This window comes from Haplochromis burtoni, unplaced genomic scaffold (assembly GCF_018398535.1).
Source record: "Haplochromis burtoni strain Fernald_Lab_line unplaced genomic scaffold, NCSU_Asbu1 Contig_8, whole genome shotgun sequence".
Lineage (NCBI taxonomy): Eukaryota > Metazoa > Chordata > Actinopteri > Cichliformes > Cichlidae > Haplochromis > Haplochromis burtoni.
In genome coordinates, this window is record NW_024582369.1 from 2,476,667 (window position 1) to 2,503,800 (window position 27,134).

Below are 27,134 nucleotides of genomic sequence, written 5' to 3' on the forward strand. Positions count from 1 at the left end.
CCTTGCACAATAAGCTAAATATATCATTATAAAGATCATCGCTATTCACACTATTCATTTATTCAAGCATCCTATCACAATATAAGATATGCAGAGCCCAGAGCTGTAGCTGCAGTTCACAGAGCAATGAGTAACAGTCATTAGGACAAAAATTGTTCTGGACTTTTGTGATTCTCAAAAGGATGTGACCTGAATGGCTGCCTCTGTCTCCCTGTTAGCCCTCTGTTCGACTAACACCACTCAGTAGACTGGTGGTCAGTTTCCTATTAAGACTGGAAATATGGGATGTGCAGTAAACAACAAGAACCCCGCACTTTAACTCACACAGCAGCAGCTGTATTTACAAAAATAACTCTCAACTTTCCTTTGAGGGAGCTATCATTTTCAGAAAATCCTTGTGTTAGTGTTTTGCAGACCAGAGAATATTTTTAACCTGGGCCCCCTAGTGGGTCAGAGAGGCTATATATCTGAGACTAATGTTAGTGGCAGAGCGTGGGAAGGCTTGTGCAAACAAGCCAGTTCAAGGTGGAGAGAAGCACAATAGATCGATCAGGGACTTTAACTCCTTTCACTGAATAAATAGCAGTCTTATAGTTAGAAGTCTTTTAACCCCCCACAATCTGCTTATTGATATCTAAATATTGTCACTAAAATCCCTTTATCATTACAGTTACTAATAATCCAGATCCATCCTGTAATCGCTGGATCTAGATTATGAAACAGACATATTACGTTCAGTGTTGGCTTGGGTCTTTTTGAAAATCCCAAACGCTATTATTTTTCTGTCAGCAGCTCAGGGATTACCCAATTATATATGATAGAGCTGTCCAGTTTCCAGGGAAACATCCTAGTTACTGATCCCATGAGACAAGAAGAGGACACGCTGCTGAGTGGGGAGTCTGGCAGCAGGTGAACAGTAATTATTGGATAGAGAAATCCCTCCAGTTTTGTATCTTATTGCGTCAAAACCTCTAAGAATAGCAAGTCACACACACTCCTCTGTGCCACAGAGGAGCTTAGGCTACAAATGAAATTCACAAAACTTATACAATAATGAGTAGCCTGTATTTGAACTAGTTTCAGCTGTTCTTGAAGTGTGAAAGTCATGCTTGTTCAGAAAAAAAAATTATTTGCTTCTGTTTGTTAATTCCAACCCTTTCTGGGCACATTTATTTATTGATTGTGAATTAAACATTTCAAGGAGTAGGATGAGAGCTTCTTTTGAAATCTTACACCTGATTGACTGTAACCGTTTTGTCACCTCTGGGCACGGTTCCAAAATTTCATTTAATTTGACTCCAAAGAACAGACACTTCCTTAAAGAACAAGCCTGCTGACGCAAATGCACACACCCTTTAACTAGCTGTTGTTATTTTATGAGTTATGCTCCTTATCACTTCTAAATACTGAGAAGACACATTCACACAGCAGTAATTCATCATAAAAAAGGGCCTCAGGCGAACTCACAATAACTCAGACAAAGAGTTGTTTCAGGGCAAAATTGGATAAAACTGGGTGTGCTTAACATTGATTACTATAAGTGTTATTCTGAGTCAGCTATTGCTCTGTTACTTAGCCATGACTGGCAGACTGATGTTTTGTAGTTTGTTAAAAGCTTTCACATCCCTTCTCAGCAGCAGAAAGCTATCAGGGGGATGGCTTTCTGTGAATACAAAGCCAAGCCAAGCTGAGCTGTTGTCAGTGTGGCACGTAGGCGAACTCAGCTGTTTCATCATCACTGTGCTCACAATTACACCAAGGCAGGGATCTCTGTCTGTCTCCCTCCCTGCAATCCTCTCATCCTCATCATTGTCTCCCTTCCTCCTCCTCCTTCTCCTCCTCCTCCTCTCTTTCTACCAGGCGTATGCTGCCTGGTTCCTCCCCTGGGTTGCAGCACCGACGCAGGTTGGCGTCACAGTGGTCTAATTTTACTGCTGTTGATGCTGATGTTAAAAGAAGCAATAGGCACCTGCTATTTCTGCAGCTACCCCATCTCCCCGAGCCCGCAAAAGGGGTATTAATAAACAGAGTTATTAGATGCTGCATGGTCGCACACGGAAGCTTTATTGAGGAAAGGGGGGGGGGTACTGCTGAAGAGTAAAGGAAAACAGATACTGAGAAATAGGCTGTTATGCAACGGCACTGCAAGGACAAAGCAAGAAACCCTATAAAAGCCAATCTCATAAAGAACACCATATTTTGCTACTTCAGTGCTTTGAGCGATATTAAACTTGTTCCTCATTTGAAAGCAGGCCCTGAAACCAGGAAGCAGAGCAGCAACAACTGCTGACATCTTGTGTGGCTTTACAAAAAAAAGGGTGTGACCACACTGGAAGGCCTCCAACGTCAGAGCTGGTTGGTTATTGTGCGACAGTAGTCTTCCACCAAGCATGTCTTTTACACAGACACACCACGCATTTCCTGTGTGAAGCCATTAGGCAACCTGCCTTTTGATGATTCTGCACATGATGAAATAGTGGTACAAGGTGAAATGAGCAAATGAGGTGAGAGAATGACATGCAGACAAGATGAGAAGGCTGGGAGAGGTCTGATGACACAGTGAGGAGCAATAAAAGCAGAATAATTAATCTGCAGAGATGCCAATGGAAAAAAACACACACAAAACACACTACCGAGATTTATCTGAAATGATCAATGATTACTGCATAAGTGATGCATTTATTGCCTTCATGGTCTCCTGCGTAACAAGAGGCAATAGATGCCCCCACCCCCAGACCTTCAGTTTTAATTCATACTGCATACACAAATTATGGGGGTAAGCATTGGGGGAGATTATACTAGATTATATGACAATTTCATTTCTAGATCTTCCACATCAGGTGACCTTTTTAACTAACAAATGGCATTTGGATGTCATGCTGTCACTTCAGCATCCATGTTGGCACAGATGTGCTTCAACAAGATCCACATTTAGCATACAGTCACAGCATAAAAATAAACCCTTATCGCTCATGCAGAAGTTCATTTAATAGGTCGACAATGCTGTCTGTGCCTTTATGAATTATTTCTGAGGACTCCTCTTTTTCCTTTTTTTTTCTTCCTCGAATTATGCTGTAACTCGCACGTCTTTTGTTCTGTGGGAGGTGATGTTTTGGCTAATCGGGGGCCTTCTGATGCACGAGAATTAATTAAACCATCGTATATTGTGGCTGAAAACGTCACTTTCAGATCCTCCTGCGAGTTCCCTTGCACAACTACAGATCGCGTGCGTATGTCTGTGTCTGCGTGTGTGCGCGCGCGCACGGTTGGACGTGAGAAACGTGTCGCATCGGTTACGAAAGCAGTGTGCAGCAAGCCTTTTTCATCTTTTTATCACAGATGTCGGTGATTAAATCGGCTCTCCCTGAGACCGGCAGAGGGGAAAAAGCCGAAAGAAGAGAGCGTATATCTGTTTTAGCGGGGGGGGAAAGCGCTGACCGAGCTGCCCGGTTACTTTCTGTTGGCAGGCGGCAGCGAGCAGCAGACTCCTCGCAGAGCCCTATATTTGGGCACGGAAGTCCAAACGTCATCGCGCACGGCTTGCGATTAAAAAAATGGAAAGAACGCACTGACGTAAGAGCCACTGACATAGTTAACCCTGGCAACAGGCGGAACAATAAATAGAGCAAGTGGAGGTACAGGGAAAAAAGATGGCTATGCCTTATATAAGCTAATTTTAGCATTATTTTAATAATTTTTGAAAGCATTTTACTGGAAATGCTTTTAATTTACCACTCCTGAGAATATTCCCCTCTTTTTCTCTTCTCTTTCATCTTTTCTAAAATTATTTTTCCTTTGCCTCTCTTCCCCTAAACACGGCGGGAGGTTTCTTCCTGTTAAAAAGAGTTTTTCCTTCCCGCTGTCGCAAAGTGCTTGCCCCATGAGGTGACTGATGAATACACCTGACTTGAACTGAATAAATATGTAAATACATATGTGTGTGTGTGTGTGTGTGTGTGTGTGTGTGTGTGTGTGTGTGTGTGTGTGTGTGTGTGTGTGTGGATATCGTGAGAGGAAAGCAACACACCCAGCCAGCACAGATGATTGAATTGAAATATCACTATCTTTTTATTTACATATCTTACAAACAACATTCTTCTTTACTATCTCTTTCTCTATTCCTCTATGTGTAAAAAAATAAATTTAATAAATTAAAAGGACTAATGTTTTCACAGAAAACTTTGGATAGACCACTCAGACCATGGTTAAGACAATGCACGTGTTTCTTTTTTGTTTGTTTTTCTCTTTTTAAAATTTCACAAACAATTCACATGTTAACTCTCACATTCCATTAACCAGAAAACAAACTGGATCAATAATAACTATTGCTCTGAACATACATCGATAAACAACAAGTTATGTTATCTAGCACCATATAAATCATATACGAACTCATATAACGACTAGGTGGTATTAGTTGAAACATGCGGGGAGGGTTTTTTTTGTTTTTGTTTTTTAAACTTGCTACATTGGTGTTATAGGCAAGTATAGATAAAGGCAGATAAAAATCATAAATAATTTAATATAAGTCTGTTCCATAGCCCTGTGATCGGCACATCTACGTAAGAAAGTGTGCGTTGATCGGAAGAATCATTGTTTCTTGTACAGTCTTTTAGAGGGCCAGCAGGGTGGGTGAGCTGAGGGAGTCGGAGGACTGCTCATTGCTGCTGCTTCCTCTCCTGTGGGCGACGCCGCAGGTGGGGATGGTCTCTGCCTCTGGGAAGGTGAATACAAATGAAGACGTGTAGGTAGTGCAGGCTGGGGTGCAGGTTACTACAGGTGTGCACAGGGGCTCGAAGTCATTGGTATTAGCTGAGGTGTGAAGAGCCTCCCACTCCTGACCCGTGTAGAGGGAGCTGGACAGGTCGACCTCTGGCACAGACCGTGCCGTCTCCATCTCCGTCTTTGCCAGGAGATCCAGAGACTCCTCCAGGACAGAGGACTCCAGGTCTGACATCTTGACTGTGCTGCTAGAGACGGTGGCTGTGGAGAGGGCGGCGCTGGTGCTGGAGAATATGGAGTTGGAGGTTGAGGTGAAGGTCGACTGGCTGGAAGCGATAGCGGGTGTATGAGAGACGGTGATCTGTGGCTGGGTGGACACTGCAATGGAGTGGCAGGAGTGGGTAGGAGAGAGGGAGGTCAGGGGGAAGTCTGTGCCCAGCTCAGAGGGGATTTTGCAAATGGGCTGGTGGGCAGCCAGGATGAACTCAAGCCTCTCCTTCTCCTTCAGCAGGTTGGCGATATCATTCTGCAGGTTGGATTTCTGGTCTTCCAGGATATCAGTTTCCTGTAAGAGAGAGAAATGGAGGAAGTTGCATCAGCTTGGCTGTTGGATAGCTCTGCTATAGCTCTGACAATAAACATGTTTCAATGAGTGATGGTAAATCTGATGGGATACTTACAGCTTGCAGAGTGTCTGTAAGCTCTCGCCTCCTGTTGCGGCATTTTGCTGCTGCCTGCTTATTCCTCTCTCTGCGAATCCTTCTCTTCTCCTCTTCCTCAGGTGTCATCTGCACATGATAGAAGGTAAAAGTTAGGACCCCTGCTCTTTAATAATCTTAGTCTATATATATACATAACACTTCATGAACGAATGATAATTACCTGTTCCACTTTGCCTCTCTTGCTGTGAGCCCTGGACACTGCAGATTTCATGACTGCTCTTGAGTATGCAGGGCTAGGGCTGGAGGTGTAAGGGTGAGCTCCGTGGGAAGGGGCCACTGAGGAGACCACAGGCTGGACCATCCACTGAAGATCTGGGCTTGTGGAAATGGCTGTGACTGTGGGGATGAAGGAGGCACTTGATGCTGTCAGGTCTGTGAAATCCTGGAGGAAATGAAGTAAAAAAGGAGATCGTCAGGACGTTTGGTACATTATCAGGAGGGGTGGCAGCATTGCAAGATGTCTATGAATGAAGCACGGAGGGTCTATAAAAAGCTGGATGGTTTAAAAATATCCTTATGATGTCAGCTATGACGTTACATTCTCTCTATGGAGTTTCCAGGTGGATGAATGAAGCTTGCCTTGCACTGTGTGGTGCGCAGGTCAGAGTTATTTTCATATATATATATATATATATAAACTTAATTTCAAGCCAGCCTTTTTCATTATTACCATTATTATTATTTGAAAACATCAAATTTAAGCTTTGTCAGTTTAATTTAGTAAACATTCAAATCTCCAACAGGTTCTTTCTGAGCTGAAATAGCGTGTTGTAAAGATTTAACAATGTTTAAGCGGACATACCTGAGACTGGGGAGATCCCATGCTGGAGTAAGATCCCGCTGGTGACGGGTAATATCCCAGAGTGTCCACGGACGGGGAAGCGGTGCTGCAGCGAGAGGAAGAGTCGCAATCCGCGTTGAAATTGAACATCATCGTTCCTTGTTTTCGAAAAAAAATTTAAGCAAATAAGAAGATCCGGACAAACTCTACTAAGGACGAATGTAAACTTGAGGTCAGGATAGTCCTTTAGTGGGTTTGCGAGAAAACTCTTCAAGCGCTGCTCCCGATCAGTTCTCTTTAGTCGCTGTTCTGCTACTCAAAGTTAGACTGCCAACTCTCCGAGCTGGGCCTTTTTTATAGTGTGTCTGCTGACGTAGAGAGGGGTGTGCCGTTCACCCGACACCAGGAAGGAAAAAAACACCAAAACACTGACTTAACAACGCAGTAATAACACCGACTTTTCCTCGCCCTCCATTTAAATTCAATACACTTTGTTTGCACGAGTCACGAATGAGTCATTTACAGGTGATAAGTGACTATTTAAAATGTTTATTTCTAAAACTCGTCTTCAAGAAATGGAATATTCCGGAGCGGGATCCCCGATACGTAGGTATCCATATATGGTGCATCCTGTGAAGGAGGCGGGGCCTGATGGGAAATACACCTTGAGAGTGGCGGACAGCGGCATGACGTTATGTAAAACAACAAACACAGACGCTGTTGTGAAAACTTGAAGAACTGAGATAACAGAGAGGAAAAGTGCGTCCTACACAGCAGGGACACAATTAAACATGCAAATGTGTCTGTGCTGAACAAAACGTACCAAACAAACACATTAAAAAATAAAAATCTGTTTCTCTTTTTTTAACCCCCTCCCCCAGCCGCGCGCCTCCTTTTTTATTTGTATTTTTGAAATATAGAAACTCAATTTTATCGTGCAAACTTTCGGCTTGTAGTTAAGCACTTTGTGATATTCACCTTGAAAAGGTGGTATATAAATAACATGTTATTTAAGTACTCGCTAACTTCACTCACTGACTCACTTATCGGCTATTTTTAAAGTGTTTAATTTGTTTAATTTGATCAATTGTTACACATTTAATGCAAGACAATTCATACAATCACAGGAGGCCCATGTTTGTATGTGTAGGTAGGTCACAAAGTACAAAGAATAATTAGAATAAAGATAAGAATAAGCGAGAAAACGGTGGGTAATTGATTTTCACTTGATTCTGTGGTCTGTCTGTTAAACCGACTTTTAATTTACTTATTTATTTAATTTTTTTATCCATGTATTTTTCTTATGTAATCCCATGCGTTTATATCCAGTAAGTTACAATGGAATTGTTTCATAGAATTGTCTAAAATATCTCTACATAAACGTTACATGTCAGGACATGGGTGACATGTTCTCCACCCTCAGGTACTGTTTGTACTTTTCGCCTGCAATCCAGAACAGGGCGTGTTTAGCTGCAGAGCGAGCTGATAACTGGTTTTCTGTGTGTACGTTTCCTCGACGACAGTTTACATTTCTCAAAGGAGGGGACGGGGAGGGTGGCAGTTAATTGTAAAGGTCTTCCCCAAAGCCACTAGCAGAGGGAATCCTCAAGATTTACGTAAGAAGCTATGAAACGAATTCATGAAATGCAGGCTTAACGGTGAGCCAACATTGCGACTGCATTTGCTGTTTAATAACTGTTCATTCTCTGACATCAGCACTTTTTTTTATTATCGTGTTGACTTGAGAAGTAGGTCTGTGGAACAAGCATCGTGACTTTCGTGCAATATTACCAAAGTCAGCAACATTTTGCTGGTAGTTTTGTTCATGGTTTATTCTTAATAAAGGCGATACATTCATGCACATAAAAAAACACGAGCAAAGCATTTTATGAGTTTTATGAAACACAATTCTTCTTCTTTTTTTTCTCTCTCGTGAGTCTTCCGGGAATTTACTTCTTTAACTAAACAAGCACAAAACAAGCGCCATAAGTGCTCTCGTCCCATTAAACAAACCATAAAGACTAAACAAAGGTGTCATTGTGTCAAAAGACTCTAATTCAGGCTATAGGATTTTGCGCTTTCTTTCCCGCGCCAGTGTTTTGTTGAACATTCCTGGTTGTCATAGCGACGCCCAGCCCCTTTCGCGTCAGTGACGTCCATTTAGTTTTTATTTTTTCATAGCAAAGAAGATCGTGTGTAATCATGAGGAGGAGCCACATCAACAGAGAAACACCAAACCGTTTTTTTCGGCATCGCCTGTGGAGACGGAACGTGCACACGAACACGTCAGGGGCCGTTCCCGGAAACGACGTCGGAGTGAGAGCTCTGAGTGTTTTCAAGTCTCTGGCAGTCCTCCCCTTTCCTCGGTGTCTGCGGATCCAGCTGTGGCTGGCGGGTCAACGGAATGGAACGGGACACCAAACAAGCCGTTTACCTTGAGCGGTGTTTGAGTTCTGTTTGAGTGGTTGGCATGAAGGTTGCTGACCTGCACTGTTTGAGTGACATGGTTTTTGCTGGTGTTATTTCGCGTTGGAATGATAATTTAATCGAAATAAAATTATAATAATAACAATAATAATAATAAGAAAGAAAGAAAGAAAGAAAGAAAGAAAGAAAGAAAGAAAGAAAGAAAGAAAGAAAGAAAGAAAGAAAGAAAGAAATGCAATTTCTAAAAGAAAAAAAATATTTTTATTGCTGTTTTTGAAAGTATTTAAACTCTATCTAATAGCTGAAGTTATTTAATTTTTTATCGCTGCTCTTTGGCTCCTCAAAGGAGAACAGTTCACTAAAATGACCGTGAACTTGGATGCCAGTGGATCTAAAAATAAACTCCACAGTCTTTGCGCATTCACGCTCAAGTTGCTTTGAAGAAGACGACTGTTAGAGATGTGCTGAGAGGTGAGTATTGTTCGACCTTTGAACTTCGTTTTGTCCCAGGCCGCTCAAGCCGACCACCAATAGTGATGTGCCGGTAAATAGGGCCCAAGGCGGGGGGGTTGCCACTGCCGGGAAGTACCCGGGAGCACAGAGCAAACAGGGGGGGGGAGCCTCTCACTCTATCCAGCGCTTATCCCTTTCACTTGGGTGGATTCGTGAGGTCACATGAAACCTAAATATAGCCCAATCCAGCCCGCAAGTTCTTGTTATGGGAGCAGAATTAGGTTATGCGGGAACATCAATTAAAGCCCGGGCTTTAATTGGTGCCGATAAACTGCATTACAGTCTGTGAGAAAGTAAGTCACGTTGCTCCTGTCTAGAAATTATATCAGTCACTGGCCTTCTTGAATTCTCCGATTCCCTCGTGAGTGTGTTTTGCACATCTGCGGCTGCACCTAATTGCCACCCTTATATGGAAAGGTGGGTCAAATCCTTCGCATCCTCAAACTAACGCCTGTGCGGGCATTCTTGGCGCAGCTGATGACGCTGATATCAGGTACAACATAGGGTCAGTCTCTGAGAGCTTGTTTTACTTTCTTTTTGCGGCAGTGAGTGAGTGGGCCACACACAGCCCGGCAGCGTCCGTCTGCGCGCTATCCTTGTGCCACAGCAGGCCCCCCCTCTCCCCCTCTCCTCCCGGAAATACCATATATGGCTCGACCGGTCCATCGGCGATTGGCTGCTTGGCTTCAGCGACAGTTCTGTTGCTGGAGCTCTATTCATATGTAGAGACAGGTGAAAGGCAATGTGATACGTGAATGACACTTAATTTTGACGGCTTATAAATAATCAGACAGTGTGCTGGAAGCTTTGTGAAAGAATTAAATTAATGCCGGATTTTATTTTGTGTCTATAAATAGAAGTTGGAACATTAGTGCATAATCACTGTTCTAATGTGGACAGTTTGGAGGAGAAAGAATCGGGGAAGCACCACACTGGCTATTTTAAAACCATTTATTAATGAAGCCTATTACACTGCCTCCACTTTCCTTCTAATGCATTGAGAGCTCGTGTTACCGTAAATGCCCAGAAGCATTAAACAAAGGGTAAATGTCGAGAACATCTGAGGGCATGACGGGAACATATAGCCTGTGATGCAGATGCTGCATACATGGAGTGACGTAGTTCATTCATGGCGGTGGGCACCTTTTGGAGGGAGGGGTGCCACTTTCTATGTGCACACTTTTTTAAAAAAAACATTTGAGTTCTGATAATAAGCTGAAATTAAACAATGGGTTAGTGTTGATTTTTACGCACTTCAGTGATTTGATTGTTGAACTGTAAAAAAACCCATCTGCTAACCCCTTTCTCCAGTCACTTCTCCCTCGGTGAAATGGTTCGGTCTCACCACACAGATTTCATTCATAAAATTCCAGCTCACTATAAAAGGCGGGCCTCTCCACTATGTGCACAGTTATGAACCTGGCAAATGGAATATAGGCGTCCGTGACATCCGTTTTCTGTCTAGCACAGACTGACTGTTCAGTCTCTTATGCGGTGATTTAATTTTATTTTGAATTTTTATTTTTTAATGAAACCATGCATCCAGACTCCAGCACTGAGTTCGACTTATCGTCCAGCTGTAGCACAGCATCGCCTGGCGGGGACACCCCTGGGTGCAGTCAGCATCCTCCTGACTCGCTTTCATCATCAGTGGACAGCACCAAGGTAGAGCCGGATCTCATCATTACACACACAAAAACCTGATCACAAAGCGTAATCTTGTGTTTGACGCATGCGGGTGATAGAACTGCATTCCTCAAATTCTTCACATTTTTATGAAGTCATTTTCATGCACTGCATTTCCCCTAGCAGGATTACTATCCCGTGTTGGAAAAATGACTAGAAAAACATGCGTATCTCTGTAGAAAATCCCTAAAAAAATACCCCAACAAACAAACAAACATGCAAAAACAGCGCAATGATATTATTATTTAAATAAAACTGTTTGTACTGCTGTCTGCTTCACAGTCTTCGTTGCAACCTTTTTTTTCATCTATCATAAAAACTGATGAGGATGCGAGGCTGGTTCTGAGGTGTTTACAGAGAGCAGATTTTTTTGTCTTCTTTGACATTCCTTGGACAAATGATTGATGTAACATTTAAACATTGCTAAAGGTCAGCCAATAACGTGGTCACCCATTTGTCAGATACGCTAAATTAGTATTTTACTGCATGCATATGCATGTCTGTCTGGTGTGGGTTTTTCCAGGATACTGAGACCAGTGCAGCAGCCTCCTTTGTTCCGACTGTGACTGCAATCTCAACATCGCCAGAACTAAAGTGGATTGTGCAGCCTACAGTCATCACATCTGCCTCTCCGTCGCCCTGCCGTGCAAAGCCCAGAACTCATGCAGCGACCCAGTCGTCTTCCCGGCCAGGTGCAAACAAGGCGAGAGCCAGCAACAGGAAAGGGCCGAAAGAGCAGGTAAAGAGAAGAGAGGGGTGGGCGGTGATGCTGATGTGTCAATCAACCAGTCAATCAATCAGTCAGTACAGCGAGCAAACGAGCACTCTGCCCCGATCCCCACACCATCCCCAACGACCTCGTTTCCACTCATTAAGCTTAATGTGAAAACTGAGATATCGCGATATTTTAGCGGGACGGGAGGCAATTAACTGCTTTTTTTCTTTCCCTGTCGTGGGGAAATAAAGTGTTAGCGGATTGATCTGAATATTTTGCTGCGGGGAGTCAGTCATAAGCCGATTTGATCATGTTTAATTGGTGCAGAGCGGTTACTTTGGCGGGGGTAACGAGCTCAGCCTTGTTTATGTGCGGGATAGGAAATTGCATGCAATGCGCGTTCACGTGACTGGCTAGACCGTGCCAGTGGTGCAGCATTTTAACGCCTGAACTGAGAGTCTTCACCGACCACATCGGCATTCACTGCATAGGAGATTTTTTCTCTCTCTCACTTTGGCACAAGAAACGGTGTTTAAGAGCCAACTGCCGACATGGCAAGACCTAGTGGGATGAGCGTTTAAATTAATGGGCTATTTCTGATTGATTTTAGCCTTCCAAAGAGGAGGAGGAAAGGAGGAGGATCAGGAGGGAGAGGAACAAAATTGCGGCAGCCAAGTGTCGTAACAGGCGGAGGGAGCTGATAGAGACCCTTCAAGCTGTAAGTAATGCTTTGTTAAATCATTGTAGAGGATTCATTCTCACAGTATATGAATACTTCCAAAGATGAATAATGTCTCAGTTCACAACAGCGAAGCAGAGCGGTAGAGCCACATAGTTTTTTTTTGTTTTGTTTAGGGTTTTTTTTTTGTGCTTTGCTCATGCTCTTTTCTTTTCTCTTTCTCCCTCTTTCCCTCAGGAAACTGATACTTTAGAAGAAGAAAAGTCCACCCTGGAGACAGAGATTGCCAACCTGCTAAAGGAGAAAGAGAGACTAGAGCATGTCTTAGCTTCTCACCAACCGTCCTGCAAACTCTCCTCAGATGATGACGGCAATGGTGATGATGATGAGGGGGATGATAAGGAAGATGATGTTGACACAATGCTGCAGGATCCACCGGACTCCCCGCAGCTGCTTTCCATTTTAGAGAATGGAAAAACCCCAGAGAGCAGCACAGCTGGAGAAGCCCATATTGGTCAAGACATGAGCAGTGTCCCTTGCATCCCTGCTGCAGCCATCTTGGGAAACTCCAACATCCTTTTGTGTTCCAGCGCAGAAGAGGAGGCTCTGGAGGAACTGAAAGGAGATGACTTGGATGACTTGGTGCCCAGCATACAGATGGAAGTGACGCCCGAGACGGCCGCATCTGTCCCTGACATACTACAGAGTACTGACCTGAGTGGGCCCTTCTGCCTCTCAGACTGGGAAACCCTGTACAAGTCCGTGGCAAGCGACCTTGAGTCTCTGAGCACCCCAGTCATGTCTTCCAGTCCCACTTGTAGCAATTACCGCACAGTGTTTTCCTTCAATCACTCCGAGATTGATTCCCTGGTTGACGGTTCCGAGTGCCTCAAAGGCAGCCTCGGTGCATCCGAGTTAATGAAAGATAGTCTTAACTCGCCCACACTCCTGGCCTTGTGAATGCAAAGAAGTTATGCAACAATACTGTATTCTAACCAGCCAGCAAGCTCCAGTCGCTCTCAAATAACCTTTTGTAGTGTGAGTTTCGATGTCGTGCATATACCTGAAAATCAGAGATTGTGTAGACGCAGTGTTTTTCTGTGACTGTAAACACGGTTGAGTTCTTCCATGCTGTTGCTGCAGTTGTCTGAGATGAGACCTTGTGCTAGTAAAATGCATGCAAATACAAGTCATCTGTAATCCAAGAAGAGATGGTATTGTGTTGTTAAAAAAAAAAAAAGCTCTGCGTGTGGTCTGAAACGAGATCCTGCTGAGTAGCTTAACATATGTGTAACACTGTTTTTGACAAAGCTGTGTTGTAACAAGTGAATTATAGAAGGATACTAATATGTAAGTGTAACATCTTGCTGTAAGGTGCCCCCCCTCCCCCCGCCTCCAGACCTGAACTGACATTTCCTTTTACATTTGTTTTCCATGAAAAACAAGATCATGCCATGTATTTTATTGAGATGTATTTTATGACATAGTTTATTTTTTTACTTATGAAAATATAGAGATGCAAAAAAAATCAACAACAAACAAACAAAATCAGAAACAAAAGAAAACTAGAAACTAGATATTGATAAAATATGCTGGAAATAAAATACCACAACTGCAATTAATGCTGTGCTGCTGTTGTTATTGATTTAGGAGCATTTATATGAATAGATAGTCGGCACCACAGCCTTGCTTAGTTGGTGACTTTACATGAAGTTCCTCAGCAGATGAAGAAACCATGAGATGCCTTAGAAATGTGGTGGGAGGGGGACGAAGAAAAGCTGAACACCTTCAATGCAAACTTCATCTGTAATAAAACTGCTTTAAACCCAGTTTAAATATGAATCTGACCTACCAAACACTCACTAAAACGTCAGAAGAAGAAAAATCCTAAATTTAAGGGTGGTATTAATGATGTTCTCGTCTCAGTATCAATCCATAAAGACGGCATTGCGCCTATTTCTGGCTTCGGGATTACATAAAGGAGACGCGTCGTGGACGGAGACGTGTTTGAATTGAGTGGGAAGCAGCGCAAACAGCAGGTTAATTATTTATTCACAGCCTGCTCTCTGCTCCACTATTGTCACGGTCAAGGGAATCCGAGCGCACACACGGCAGCGCAATGCGTGCTGTGCGTGACGTCAGCACGCGATTGCCGTTTCGTTTCAGTTCCTTTGACCATATTTGGGTAGTTGCAGTTGTTTTGTATCCATAGCAACGGGTGTTAAATTTCGGAGCTGAAGAAGAAACGATCCAGAGGAGAGCGCGAGCCTCATTAAAGACCAAGTTTCTCATCAATTAAGGAGCGGGTGGTCACGTGACTGACGATAAGCGGTGCAGTCGGTAATTTAGAGGTGCCGAGGCATTTCTCGGAACAGCAAACGAAGGATTTAATGAGGGATAAACCTGCTGGGGTTTGTCCTTCAAGGAGAAGATAGTGTTTCAAGCTTGCAGTAAGCATGTTCATCCCAGAGGATTACTTTTTATCCTTTTTTACTCATAACACAAAGTCCTTTGCAACAAAGCACACGGCTTGCATGTCATGCCTTAACAGTGAACGGTGCAGTTCTTCTTTTCATCAGTAGGGGTGGCTACAGCGAGAGCAACAGCAGAGCAGAGAACTTGTCATGTAATGAGGGCTGCAGGGCTTTCACTTCCCCCTTTGAATACCTCAGTTGTTACGTTTGCACAAACAGACCTAACCAAATCGAGTTGTTCATCTTTAGAAGTTATCAGTGATACTTAGGAAAGCATGCGATCTGCCTGATATATAAGATAAGATAACCATTATTAGTCCTACACGTGGGAAATTTGTTATTAGGGTTATCTTATTAAAATTATCCTTTATTTAAGTCCTCTTACTGTAATCAACACAGCTCAGTTTTAGTTTATCTGCTAGGGTATTTGTGGACTTGAAGGGACTCGGTTTACAGCATGCATATTTGGTTGACTGGTAAATCTAAGCAGGCCAAAGGTGTGGATGTGAGAGTGCAGCACATCTGGAAAGTATTCGCGGTGCTTCACTTGTTTCACATTTTGTCATGTTGCAGCCTTATTTAAAATGGATCCAATTCATTTTTCACCTCAAAATTCTACTCTCGATATTCGCTTGAAATTCTCGCAAATTTGTTAAAAATAAATGTACAGAAGTATTCACAGCCTTTGCCATAACACTTAAAATTGTGCTCAGGTGCCCCCTGTTTCCACCAATGATCTTTTAGATGTTTCTACACCGTGATTGGAGTCCACATGTGGTAAATTCAGTTGATTGGACATGCTTTGGAAAGGTACGTGCTTGTCTATATAAGGTCCTCCTACAGCTGAAAATGAATGTCAGAGCACAAATGAAGCCGTGAAGTCCAAGGAATTGTCTGTACACCTCCGAGACAAGATTATACCAAGGCACAGATCTGGGGAAGAGTACAGAAAAACTTCTGCAGCAATGAAGCAAAGGCTGTTAATATTTGTATACACGTTATATTTTTGTCTTCTGTTGTTAATAAATTAATAAATTATGGGGTGTAGTGTAGAATTTTGAGGTGAAAAAATAATTGCATCCACTTTGGAAAAAGGCCGTAACAGGACAAAATGTGGAACAAGTGAAGCACTGTCAATACATTCCAGTTGCACTGTATACGAGACTTAGACAAATGTAGACAAAGTCCACATATTGGCACTGTGAAACTGACTGACATGGCATTAAGGATGAGTTATTTTATTTTTAAGATATTTTCTGAATGTTTATTTGCAACAGTGATGCATTTAAGCACAAACACTGCAATAAACTGAGGTCATTTCTCAAGAAATAATGTACATTTCAAGCTTTGCCTTGAATATGGACATGCCTGATCTGCTGCTGATAAATTGTTTGTGGCTGGTTCAGCTTTTTTAATGGTGCATAAACCAGTCTAATTCATTTGGAAGTGCCAGCAACATTCACCTTTGCAGATATTAGACAAACTTCAGTTCAGTGTTTCTGAGGGTCCTGTGTGCTTTTCTTCACCATTTATCTCACGACTAAACTTCTTGTTCTTCTTTTTATATATCAACTGTGTGCGTGTGATGTCCTGGCGCATGGCTATTTCAGAGCGCTGACGGATGGGCCCGTCAACAGCTCTGATGCTTCGTGACTCACTCACTCCGTCCACTCCACTTGTTCCATCAAACTATGTGTGTCCAGCAGCGTGATGCTTCTCACCTCCCGAAGCCTGTTTCACAGTTGTACCATATCAGAGAGCCAGAGTTGTTCACGACCAAACTTTGTGTGTGAAATGTGAGCGGTAGGAGTTTTTATTTTAAGAGTGGGATTGAGGCCAGGGATTGCTAAGTGAAAGAAGTGGTTTTTTGTTCTCTAACTTGAGCTAAGAAAAAGTAGCAACGTCATCAGAATGAGAAGTGGTGACGCTGCAAGCATTAAAATATGTTTGCAACAACAGTTTTTTTAAGCATCAAATGCTAACACAGAAATGAACCCTTTCATTGTTATATGTTGTTTATTGGATATTTATTACTGATGCATCATGTAGCATACTGTATGTTGTACAAGCAGCAATCTTGGGAGCTTGGACAGAAAGACTTCTTTAAGTTTCTTGAATACATTTTTACATTTGATGGGGTGAGACAGTAGTTTCACCCGAAACCTCTGCTGATAATGAACCACGCCTTTTTCACACTTTGGTTCATGTGATAAGGCACATGATTAATAGTGAGTCAAAGAGCAACTTAAAGGACTGTCCGTCTTTTGGTTTTAGAACCAATGAAGTCTCTTAAATAAGAGGTGAAACATCTTTAAGAAACTTGAAGAAGTGCAGTTGCTTTCTATCCAAGCTCCTTAGACTACCATGACCTGGATGAGCACTTAAACAGACATTAGCAGTAGTATTATAACACTGAATCTGATCAAAGGTGCCTATTTATCTGCAGCATATTCATAAACCCATAATATATTTTATAAACTGCTTGATTTTGTGTAAAATCTCAGTCTGTACAGCAGCCACAATGATCACATTAGAGACATTTAAATGTAGCATAAAATCCAACCCCCTTAATTCATGCATCCAGATCATTGAATTCAGGGGTTTCACTTCCATTCACTTCCATGGCCACATGTGTTTGAAATCAAGCACTCAGGCATGCAGACTGCTTCTACAAACATTTGTCTAAGAATGGGTCGGTCTTAGGAGCTCAGTGAATTCCAGTGTGGTGCCGTGATAGGATGCCACCTGTGCACCAAGTCTAATTGTGAAATTTCCTCACTACTAAATATTCTACAGTCAACTGTTAGTGTTATTATAACAAAGTGGAAGCAATTGGAAATGACGGCAAGTGGAAAATTTGGTAGAGGGGGGGGGGGATTATGTTGTGTTTTTATTCTTTTTAGAAGTTGCACTTGACCCTTAACTAAGGGGTCAACTCTTCAGCATACCAAGAAATTTTAGACAACTTCATTGTCCCAGCTTTATGAGTTTGGGAAAGTCTCCTTCCTGTTCCAATATGACTGTGCACCAGTGCACAAAGCAAGGTCCATAAAGACATAGATGATCAAGTCTGGTGTTAAAAAACTTGACTGGCCTGCACATTCAGCCCAACTTTGGGATGAGCTAGAACAGAGATGTGAGCCAGGCCTTCCTGTCCAACATCAGTGTCTGACCTCACAAATGCACTTCCCATAAGAATAGTCAAAAATTCCCATAAACACTCCTAAACCTTGTGGTAAGCTTTCCCAGAAGAGTTGAAGCTGTTATAGCTGCAAAGGGTGGGTTGACATCAAATTAAAGCCTTTGGATTAAGAATGGGATGTTCCTCAAGTTCATATGTGTGCTTCTCCCATTGGAGAAGAGGTGGGCATGTTCAGGCAGATTCAGTCTCCTCTTGCATCACCTGTAAATGCGAGAAAAGATTAATCCTTAAGCTCAAGTTCAATAACCTTACCGTCAAACACGTAATCTTAAACTGTCCCTAGATCTAGGTGGCAAGAATAAACAAAAAACTCCCACCTGAGTGTACAGCTAAATATATTATTCACACCTCTGCCTTACTCTGACTTGTTTGAGTGTTTCCTGCAGGCATGTGGTTTGTTTTTAATGTACTGCATTTGGGATTTGATAATAATCAAATGTTTGCATGTTAACAGCTTTATAAAGACTTAATCCAACATCTGTGCACATTTATCAGCTCAGCTGCAGGCTGGTTAGCTGCTACTTTCCACTTATATTGCTTAGACAAAGTCTCCACTTTCAAATCTTTTCTTTTAAAGATTTGAACAGATTTGTGGCAGCCTTGTTTTTTTTATGTGGCCATGTGGTATTTATATATGTTTCTGTGTGTCTGTGTTTATAGTTGAACTTAAATGAATTGAGCGAAACATGAAGAAGCTCGAAGGCTTTCAGGTTGGACTTATTTCCAGCGATATCAGCCCCCTGTAGTATGTCTCACATCGCTTGCCTCGGTTCCAGATTTCCATCTTTCTGTCATTCATCACGTTGCTCAACATTTCCAGCTCTGTTATCTCACATACCTTCTTACCAATCTGTTTCCTGCTTGCCGTCATATTCCCGAGGAAGTGCTATATTTGCAGGGATAAATCAATGTCATGTGCTTTTTGGGAAAGGTTAGGTCACCTGATATGGGTAACGCTGCCAACAATGGTGCTGGTACGTGCGTGAACTCACCGTCTCCTTCCAACTGCAAGATGGCACTTTCAGTATTACATCAGAAAGATCTTGTGCTGATTCAGGAGTTTATGTTGAAATGGCTGACCTGTTCTTTTCTTGAGTACCAAACGAATAAGTTGCCACACATACAAAAATTTGGATTGTTACAGGAAGGGAAAAATGTGCTTCTTGTAGGATTTGATGCAGCATGATATGGGAGGAAGAGTAGTGTTATGATAGATGAGTCTGTTGTGAAAGAGAGATGAAGTGTGTAGTTGGCTTGATTTCTGTGAATGGAGTCTGCTAAAGCACCACATGTAAGCATTTCTGTGTGTTACACCTGCTGCTGCATTGTAAATGCTTCAGTTAGTGTACTCCTAAAGGTTGGCATGTCGCCATAAGAGTCAAAGTATGAACAATGTGACGCTCGCTGAATAAACTGTGACAAAAGAAGAATTTCCATTTGCTCCGGTGCTGTCAGAAAATGGGAAATGTCATTCTGTAGTAACACAGTATTTCCAAAGGCTGGCAAAACTCAGGACATCTGTGATAAAGTTTTAAATAACCTGAGCTGTCGTGTGAGTCTTCGCACAATTAATAGACACGTTATGATTTAGTCTACAACTGTCTGAGATTCTTGGGAAAGAAGAAGAAAGGAAGGAAGGAAATCAAATGGAGTAGTGTTAAAAATAACATTTAGTGTCTGCAGCGTGGAGGTTAATGAGTCAGATTTTGTGTCTGGAGGTGTCTGGTTCACTGGGTATTTCCCAAAGATGTGCTGTTGGATAATATTACAGCAAAACATTTAACCTACGGAATTTATTCAGGCCAAGGGTTTGGAAAAGATAAAGAAGTGTGACTGAACTTGTTTATCAATTTTAGAATGTGATGAAGACTTGGAAATGTAACAAATGATTAGAAAGACAGAAAAAATAAATAAAAATGCTTACTTGCTTTTGGCAAAAAATATTTGGTTTTGCTTTACCTTGACTTCTGACACCCACGTATTATGAACTCTGCACGAGTTTGGCAGAGCAGCAAAACCACAAACTCCACTCACTCTCCATTAATCAGGGTGGCAGCTGCTCAAAAGTGCACCCGAGCTCGTGCTTTAATGCAAAGCAGGATTGCAGCAGACAAATAATAAAGCTCTTTATAGGCAGGCGTTGAGGTACGATTGCAAAGGTTTAAACAGGAAAGTAGCTTTAGAAACTTTGTGGTTTACACATCCTGAGACAGACCTGGATTTTCTTTACCAGCACCCTTTTTGGTCATTCCTGTGCACTGTTACACACTCACTAAAGATCTTTTTCCTTTAACTAACGTGCTCTACACACTTGCCTGTATACCACGCTGTGTTATTTTCTTAGTTTCCTTATCAAGGCTCATTGTTTTTGTGAGTAATGGCTCTGTCTTCGAATGTCAAATGTGCACCATGTGTGTTCATGTAGTGAGTGACATTTCTGGCTGCCTCCCTGCAGGCACAAAGGAACCCGGCTGAAAGCCTACACCTGCAAAGGGAGTGCTACCACTGTTTTAACCACAGACGTCCAGGACCCTCGTGTTTTATAATAATCCGTCTGGTCATGGACTCAGTTCTGCTTTATTAACTCCAAATGTCTCCCCTAAAAATTTGTCATCTGCGTTAAGAGCGACTCTGACGCACAGTTGGCCCCGACCTGCCGTCAGATGCGAGGCATAAATCACAGCAGAGAACCAAATTAGAATCTAAAAAAAGGAACAGAGCGGGGCATTTTGGTGAGCCTCCAATAACTCAGCCGCTTTTTATAGGTCGAACAGTTGAGCTGGCATCGTGCAAAACCAAAACTGAGCCTAAGCTGATGTGGAAGATAAAAACATGACACGCAATAAGAGACAATGAGGACGGCTTGGTGTGTTAAGATAAGGTGCTTTTAAAGCAGTTTGAAGATTTACCAGAAAACAATAGCAGTGTTTGGGGGTGACAGCGCTGTTTACATCCATTTTCAAATTGTGGCACAACTTCTCAGCTGTATCTGCAATATATAAAAGGAGATGCATAACTCAACACTGCTATAAAGTGAAAGAGGGCAAAAAGCAACTCCTTGTAGTGGCAACAGTTTGTTTGTAGCCTTTTAAAACGATAACTGCACGTCCCTATAAGTAGAAATGTCCAGTTAGATGTAGTTTCTGTTGCCCACAGTAGAGGGAAGCATTAGGATGAGGCTTTCAGAACTTTCTGGAACCACCTTTAGAAATATTTCAGCACAATTTTGTTCACGGTTGTTCACAGGAATGAATAAAGAAAACAAAAATGGTCTTTCAGGGTAGCTATTGTGCAAATACCCTGCAGGACCGACTGTATTATTTGTGCAACAAACTTCCTTAACCACATTTTTTTTTACCTTCGTGTTGAACTTTTCTAAGAAAAGGTATGCTGCAGCTGCAGCTGTACCTTTGAGAGCCAAAAGGGTAAAGGGTGAAAAACAAGGTGAAAGAAGTGCAGTGAAACTGTGGTGCCAACTCTCCAAAAAACACCTTCAGATGTAGTTTTGTTTATGACACAACAAGGAAACTAAAGTAGAAATTTGACAACTGAAAAGCAAGTCGTCAGATTAAATTGAAAACAACAGAAATTACCTTAAACATCCCCTGAATTATACTGCTATACTATAGTTTTTCCATTAAAAAACATAAATCCCCTAAAAATATGTATGTGTCCTCTGTAAGTAGTGTACTTTATTGAATAGGTAGATCATACGCAATACAGGCTTCAAGTTTCCATATGACAGAGCCTAAAGAAGCCTATTTACAAACTAAAAGTGAAGTCAGAGATTCTGCTCATTAACATGCACGTTAAAATCAGATATGAGGTTGGCACAAACTTTCCACTTTCATTCTCCACAGCAAACATGAGATCTTAGTTTTCAGTGGAAGAGTTCAAAAACATTTCATCTCCAGATGTTCAATTGAGACTTTTTTTTGTTTGGTTCTTTGTTTGTAGGCTGCAGGACTCCAATGTCAGCATTCCCTTTGTGAGGCTATGCTCAGACTAGGTTTTTCCAGGGATTTGCATAAAAATATTTTTAAATCTATGCTCAGTCAATTCTTAACACTTCTGCAAAAACACTGCAGGCTTGTGTGATCTACTCAGCAGTAATAATCACTTTAATAAAGATATTAGTACATGCAAGCAGTGTATATGCACCACTTAAGAATGCCCAGGTTAAATAAGTGCTCCCACAAGATTAGAAAGATTACTTTAATTACTACGTTTAAGTTTTTTCCTTCCTCTTTCTTGTGAATACTAGTTAATGCTCATATTTTTTGTAGTCATTTTTATTTTCATTCATCAAGTGCAATCATATAATCTAAGAGACACGAAACAGGAAGGAAAGGCTGAGGTATGTCAAATTACACAAGACTGAGAATCAGTGGCAATACGTCTTTTGGACTGATAAATCCAAATTTGACGTCTTTGGATCAAATCATTGTTGACGTGTGTTGAAGAGGTCAGGAGAGAAGTGCAACAGTGAGCATCTACAGCCATCTATAAATCACAGGGCAGGTCTGTCAGTCAAGAGTTCAGATTGTGCTGAATAAAATATGAATATTGTGTTTCACTCTTGTTAGAATTGCACAAACTCCCTTTTCAGTTTTTGCCTTTTAAAGTGCATTTCCATTTATATTTGTGTGTTTCAATAAAACAGTGCACATATGTGCTGTTTTCCCAGAAAAATATAAAGAAATGGGAGCTCCTTCAAGATTTTTGCACAGTAGTTTATATCTTATTTATATTCAAATGAAAAACAACAGAAGGAAAGGGGAATGTTAGAGGCCTTAATGGTCACAAATCAATACATTTTCATATGCACTAAACTGGTAAGTCATAATTAAACCATGCATGGATTGCTTTCATATCTTTGGGCCTCTAAAAATGTCTTAAATCAGGGATGTCAAACTGATTTTACATTGTGGGCCACATACTTTGATCTTAAGTGGGCCAGACTAGTGAAACTCACTTTCTGTCAGAGTAAACACAAATTGAATCTAAAGATCTTAGAACGGAAGAAGCTTCTCGGATGAGAGGTGAAACCTCTTCAAGAAACTTGAAGAAGGCCAATCAAGTTTCTTAGATTACCATGACCTGGATGACTGAGAACCTTCACAGACATGCAAATGGAATCCTTAAGATATCCTAATATGAGAAAAACAAGTGTGATTTTAACAGCAGGTTACAGTTTTCTACCTGAAAAAGAAATGCTACTGCAGTACATCTGTCAGCACAACTATATGGACTTAAATTATAAGAAATAAATGAAAGATAGAAGGTTCTGTAATTTGACCAGACTGCCCTGTAATTATATAAAAATGTGTTGTTGTTTTTTTGTTAATTTCCAAAAAAAAGCAGATGGTGCTATAAAAATCTAACTTTACCTTTTAATTGTATTATTCTATTATTATATCTAGTAATTATATTGCTTAATTACTCAGGCCAGTCTGAATGACCATGGGTGGGGTCGTTATTAATGGGAAAAGCTGTAAAACGTACTAAAATAAAGTTAAAAGTCCGAAGTTTGTGATCTCTTTCACGTTGTTCAAAGCCATCCAGTAGGCGGGACTGAAGCCTTTGCACAGGCAGTCTCTGCCCCCCTGGGCCTTATGTTTGACAACCCCTGTCTTAATTTAACAATGACTATGAAAATCTCTTTGTGTGTGACTTGTTAGCGCTGCACGTACTGATATAGTTGATAAAAACTGTCACATTGCAACATAACCTTTTTATTAAAGGCTATAAATAACTTACTACTTAGACTGGTAGTCTATATTTTTGTTGTTGGCCGTGCCAAACACCCGCAGCTAAGATGAGTGCGGTGTGTTTACAGTCACAATTTTATTTATTGACTCGTTTATTGCCGTGGCAGATGTGTATTTACCCGGGAGTGCGTATCTCTTTCTCTCCGTGTGTCCCCCGGGCTGAAACTTTCCTCTCCGCAGTCTGTGTATGTTTTCTTGTTGCTATGGGCGGGGCCTCAGTCGTCCTCCTATTTTCATCCATGCTTACGTCTGACGCAGCAGTTCCGCATTCCTGAGCGAGTTCAGTACTTAAACGGGCTGATGCAACGACCTCACTTAGTCCCAAAACCCCACATCCGACTCCTGACTCCCACACGGTCCTCCTAATACTGCGGATTTTTTTGGACCTACAACAGGTAAGTGTGTTAGCGAAGCGTCGAGATATGTGCTGCCGTTGCCTCCTAGTCTTTGTTTCTGTGTTCGTATTTAGCTAAAATGCCAGGCTTCGTGTTTTTGCATTTTTCTCACACTTTTTTTACTACGTTGTAGACATTTACCACAGTGCATTTTTCCTCGGAATGTATTACAAATTCCCGTTAGACATTTATGTACGTATTCCTATATTAAAACCTACTGTCACTCAGCTGCTCGAGAAAGTCCTAGTTTCCTTACAGTTTTAAAGTTTTCCGTGCTCCTACCGCAGAAGTCAATTTGTTGCGTCCGCAACCATTAAGCCCGTTGTTGTTACAACTGTTGTAGCAACTGTCGCTTTATAGCTCGTTATTTACAGCCTCGTTAGCTAAATTATAGCCCGCTTGTGTCAGGGTGTATTTTCATCTCGGGATTCTTCCTTTCTGTGTTGCTAAACTCAAGCGTCGGTTAGCTTTCTGAAGACAGTTATGCAACGGCTTACACTCATTGAGAGTTTCAAAGTTAACCGCTACCTACGCTAGCCTGTTACAGCGAGCTACATGGCTCTGCAAGGCTGTACCCTTTCACTTTCAGCAAACATGTGTCTGAAAAGTTTTTGTACAGTCATTCTGTGCATTGGCGTTAATATCGGACTCTTAGTCCAGTCCAGCTTCTCCATGCAAAAATTTTGCAGGGAGCTGTAAGATAAGACGTGCAGGTCAGGTCTGCAGAATTAACACCCATTATTTATTTTATTCCTGTTTGGTTTGTCAGCCCCAAAGTTATTACATTATAATAACATAAAACAGAAACAAAACGGGGGAAACGAGAGAAAAGGTGTTTGTTTTTTTTGTCGGATCCTTAAAAACTGTCTTTAACATGACATTTTAACAACAAAATAAGGGGTCCACTGGAGATTGTAAAACTTTCCAAACAAAGTTGCATCAATTTAAGACAAATCTAGATGCGATTTATCAGAGATGCTCTCTTGAGAAGAAAATATCTTGGTGCTGTTAGCTCACCGTGAAATATAAGTAATGCAAATGAAGTGTGAGATTTCTTTGGGAGCATGGGAGTACAGCCAAGAATGTGTGTTCCTATTGGCTTACATTTGTAGTCTTTGCTTTGGCCCCCAAATGCTTGAGTATAGTTTTCTGGGAGCTGAGAGGAAACTCTGTTTGTGTGTAGGGGGGTGGGGGTTGTGTGTGTGTGTGTGTGTGTGCACGCGCGTGGTGCTTAGATGTATATTTGCATATCAGATAAACATACTCCAGCCCTTGACTTTTTTTTTTTTACTACAGCGACTGTTTGTTTTCCTCTTGCTGATGGTGTGAGCTACTGAAAAACACGCCCTTATCAACTTCTTATAAAAAGATTTACTGTATATGTAACTGTATCCAGGCCAGCTTATCTGCCCTTGTTGACCTCAAGGTTAGAGGCCAATCGTGGAATTGGAAAAATGATTGGTAGGGGATGGTTGTCACTTGCAAGTTCATAGGTTCAGCTTTTTCCTATATGGAGGTGCATACCGTTCAGCGGGTGCAGCGTACAGCTATATGCCACGCAGGGGAAACTATTCGTGTGTGCTCTTTATATACTGTATGCTTCCTTTGTGTCTGTGTCTGTGTTTGTGTGGGTCTAAGTGAATGAGCATGTTGCAGAGGGTTTAAATGCCCCAGCGCCTGCCTGGGCACATCCGTAGGATGGTTTCTGCATAAATGGAACGCTGCAGTGGATTAATGGGGAAGGGCTGGCGAGCCGACAGGCAGCGCGGGGCCGACGGGGCTGTGAGGCTGGACGTGGGCGCACAGAGTTTATTTTAAGTAAAAATGCCTTCCAGTGTGTCTCTGGAGAGCTAGAATTGCCAAGCTGCACCTCAGTACACTCAATAGACAGCAGACGCATTGCAGGCGAGCGAGCCAACTATGCAACAGCCAGGCTCAGTGGTGCTAATACTAAAATGCTGGGGGAGCAGCCATTCACTGCTATGGGTATCACATTATCAGTATCACATTGTAGTCCCCCATAAGCCTTTCCACATGGTTTGTAAAAACCTTTTTGCCAAGGAGACTAGATGCAAACTGTGGAAGCAAACAGCCACATGTCCAAAGGTGTTACTGAGAGAAACACTGGTGTTTCTTATAAAAGGACCCTTTAGAAAAAAAAAGATTAATGGAACCCTTTGTGTTAAATGTGGAGCTAAACATAAACCTTTTAGCTTCTAGTCTTTGAGAGGAATAAAAGCACTAAACGGCTTGTTTGATCGCTCCAGTGTCTGCACTGTACAAGTGTATGCTTGACATGAGGCGGATGAGGAAACACTAGAGGACAAAGTATGAAACCTCATTAAAGTGACAACCACAAGTTACATAAGAACTGAGATTGTTTCAACAGGCAGCATTAAATCTAATTTTCTGGACTTGGTTGGCCAATATCATGTTGTCAGAGATTGCACAGGACTTGTCTTGGATTTGTCATAGATGTGAAATCCATACGTTTAAAAAGGCTTTTGCCAGCATTTTGCATTTTGACTCCTTTAATCCGTGTCTGAGCCAAGCCTAAGCTTTGTGCCATGCACAGTCTAATCTTGATTTACAGCATGGAGGAAAAATAGTAACGTTATAATAACTCGACCAGGACCACCCAGATGCAGAATATAGATGTGCGACTGTTTGAATGGCACGAAGCAGACCAAGCAGGAACACAGCCAAAGATCACATACTAATGTTTAAATGATGGCAGCCACAGCCTGCATGCTTTGTGCATATCTGCAGGTGTTTAGTGTTTGGATTTGCCTGGAAAAAATGTCGTTCTCAGGTCAAAGTCTGCAATAAAATGCAGCAGTTAAATGGGCTTCTCTTGTGTAATTTCAACAAAAGATAAGCTCTGCATGTGCTGCACTCCATCCCACTCACTCCAAACTGTAAAGGAAAAGTATTGCTATTACTAGCTGTGGACTGAATTGCTTTGGGAGTATTAAGTCAATTCCATAAGAGGAATTTCTGGTAAAGTTAATTTTGTCTCAGCAGCTATTTAACCCACAAGAATACAC

General features: G+C 41.8%; 3 protein-coding genes across 3 annotated transcripts in view; 2 read left to right on the forward strand and 1 right to left on the reverse strand.

Moving 5' to 3' along the window:
* Window positions 1-4,044: 4,044 nt before the first annotated feature.
* On the reverse strand, window positions 4,045-6,554 carry fosab (v-fos FBJ murine osteosarcoma viral oncogene homolog Ab). The gene is made up of 4 exons (NM_001286320.1): window positions 6,247-6,554; window positions 5,605-5,826; window positions 5,403-5,510; window positions 4,045-5,287 (listed from the first exon to the last, which is right to left on the reverse strand). Exons 1-4 carry the CDS (start codon window positions 6,376-6,378, stop codon window positions 4,613-4,615), a joined length of 1,137 nt encoding a protein of 378 aa, NP_001273249.1. The 5' UTR covers window positions 6,379-6,554; the 3' UTR covers window positions 4,045-4,612.
* A 376-nt stretch (window positions 6,555-6,930) lies between these two features.
* On the forward strand, window positions 6,931-13,867 carry si:ch211-153j24.3 (proto-oncogene c-Fos). Its single transcript, XM_005914440.3, has 4 exons — window positions 6,931-10,830; window positions 11,375-11,590; window positions 12,177-12,284; window positions 12,483-13,867. Exons 1-4 carry the CDS (start codon window positions 10,702-10,704, stop codon window positions 13,203-13,205), a joined length of 1,176 nt encoding a protein of 391 aa, XP_005914502.1. The 5' UTR covers window positions 6,931-10,701; the 3' UTR covers window positions 13,206-13,867.
* Window positions 13,868-23,950: 10,083 nt separating this feature from the next.
* Window positions 23,951-27,134, forward strand: part of LOC102302179 (jun dimerization protein 2) — a 21,095-nt gene continuing 17,911 nt past the window's right edge. Inside the window, exon 1 of the mRNA XM_005914439.3 lies at window positions 23,951-24,087. The gene's annotated coding sequence lies outside the window, so the exon portion shown is untranslated. The remainder of the gene's footprint in view (window positions 24,088-27,134) is intronic.

What these genes read in the sequence shown, in the direction of transcription:
- fosab (NM_001286320.1), bottom strand. Translation starts at nt 6,378, where the DNA reads ATGATGTTCAATTTCAACGCGGATTGCGACTCTTCCTCTCGCTGCAGC. An exon ending in TGGGATCTCCCCAGTCTCAG is followed by an intron (nt 5,827 to 6,246) that starts GTATGTCCGCTT and finishes CATTTCCTCCAG; the next exon opens with GATTTCACAGACCTGACAGC. An exon ending in TTACAGACACTCTGCAAGCT is followed by an intron (nt 5,288 to 5,402) that starts GTAAGTATCCCA and finishes TCTCTCTTACAG; the next exon opens with GAAACTGATATCCTGGAAGA.
- si:ch211-153j24.3 (XM_005914440.3), top strand. Translation starts at nt 10,702, where the DNA reads ATGCATCCAGACTCCAGCACTGAGTTCGACTTATCGTCCAGCTGTAGC. An exon ending in CATCAGTGGACAGCACCAAG is followed by an intron (nt 10,831 to 11,374) that starts GTAGAGCCGGAT and finishes GGGTTTTTCCAG; the next exon opens with GATACTGAGACCAGTGCAGC. An exon ending in TGATAGAGACCCTTCAAGCT is followed by an intron (nt 12,285 to 12,482) that starts GTAAGTAATGCT and finishes TCTTTCCCTCAG; the next exon opens with GAAACTGATACTTTAGAAGA.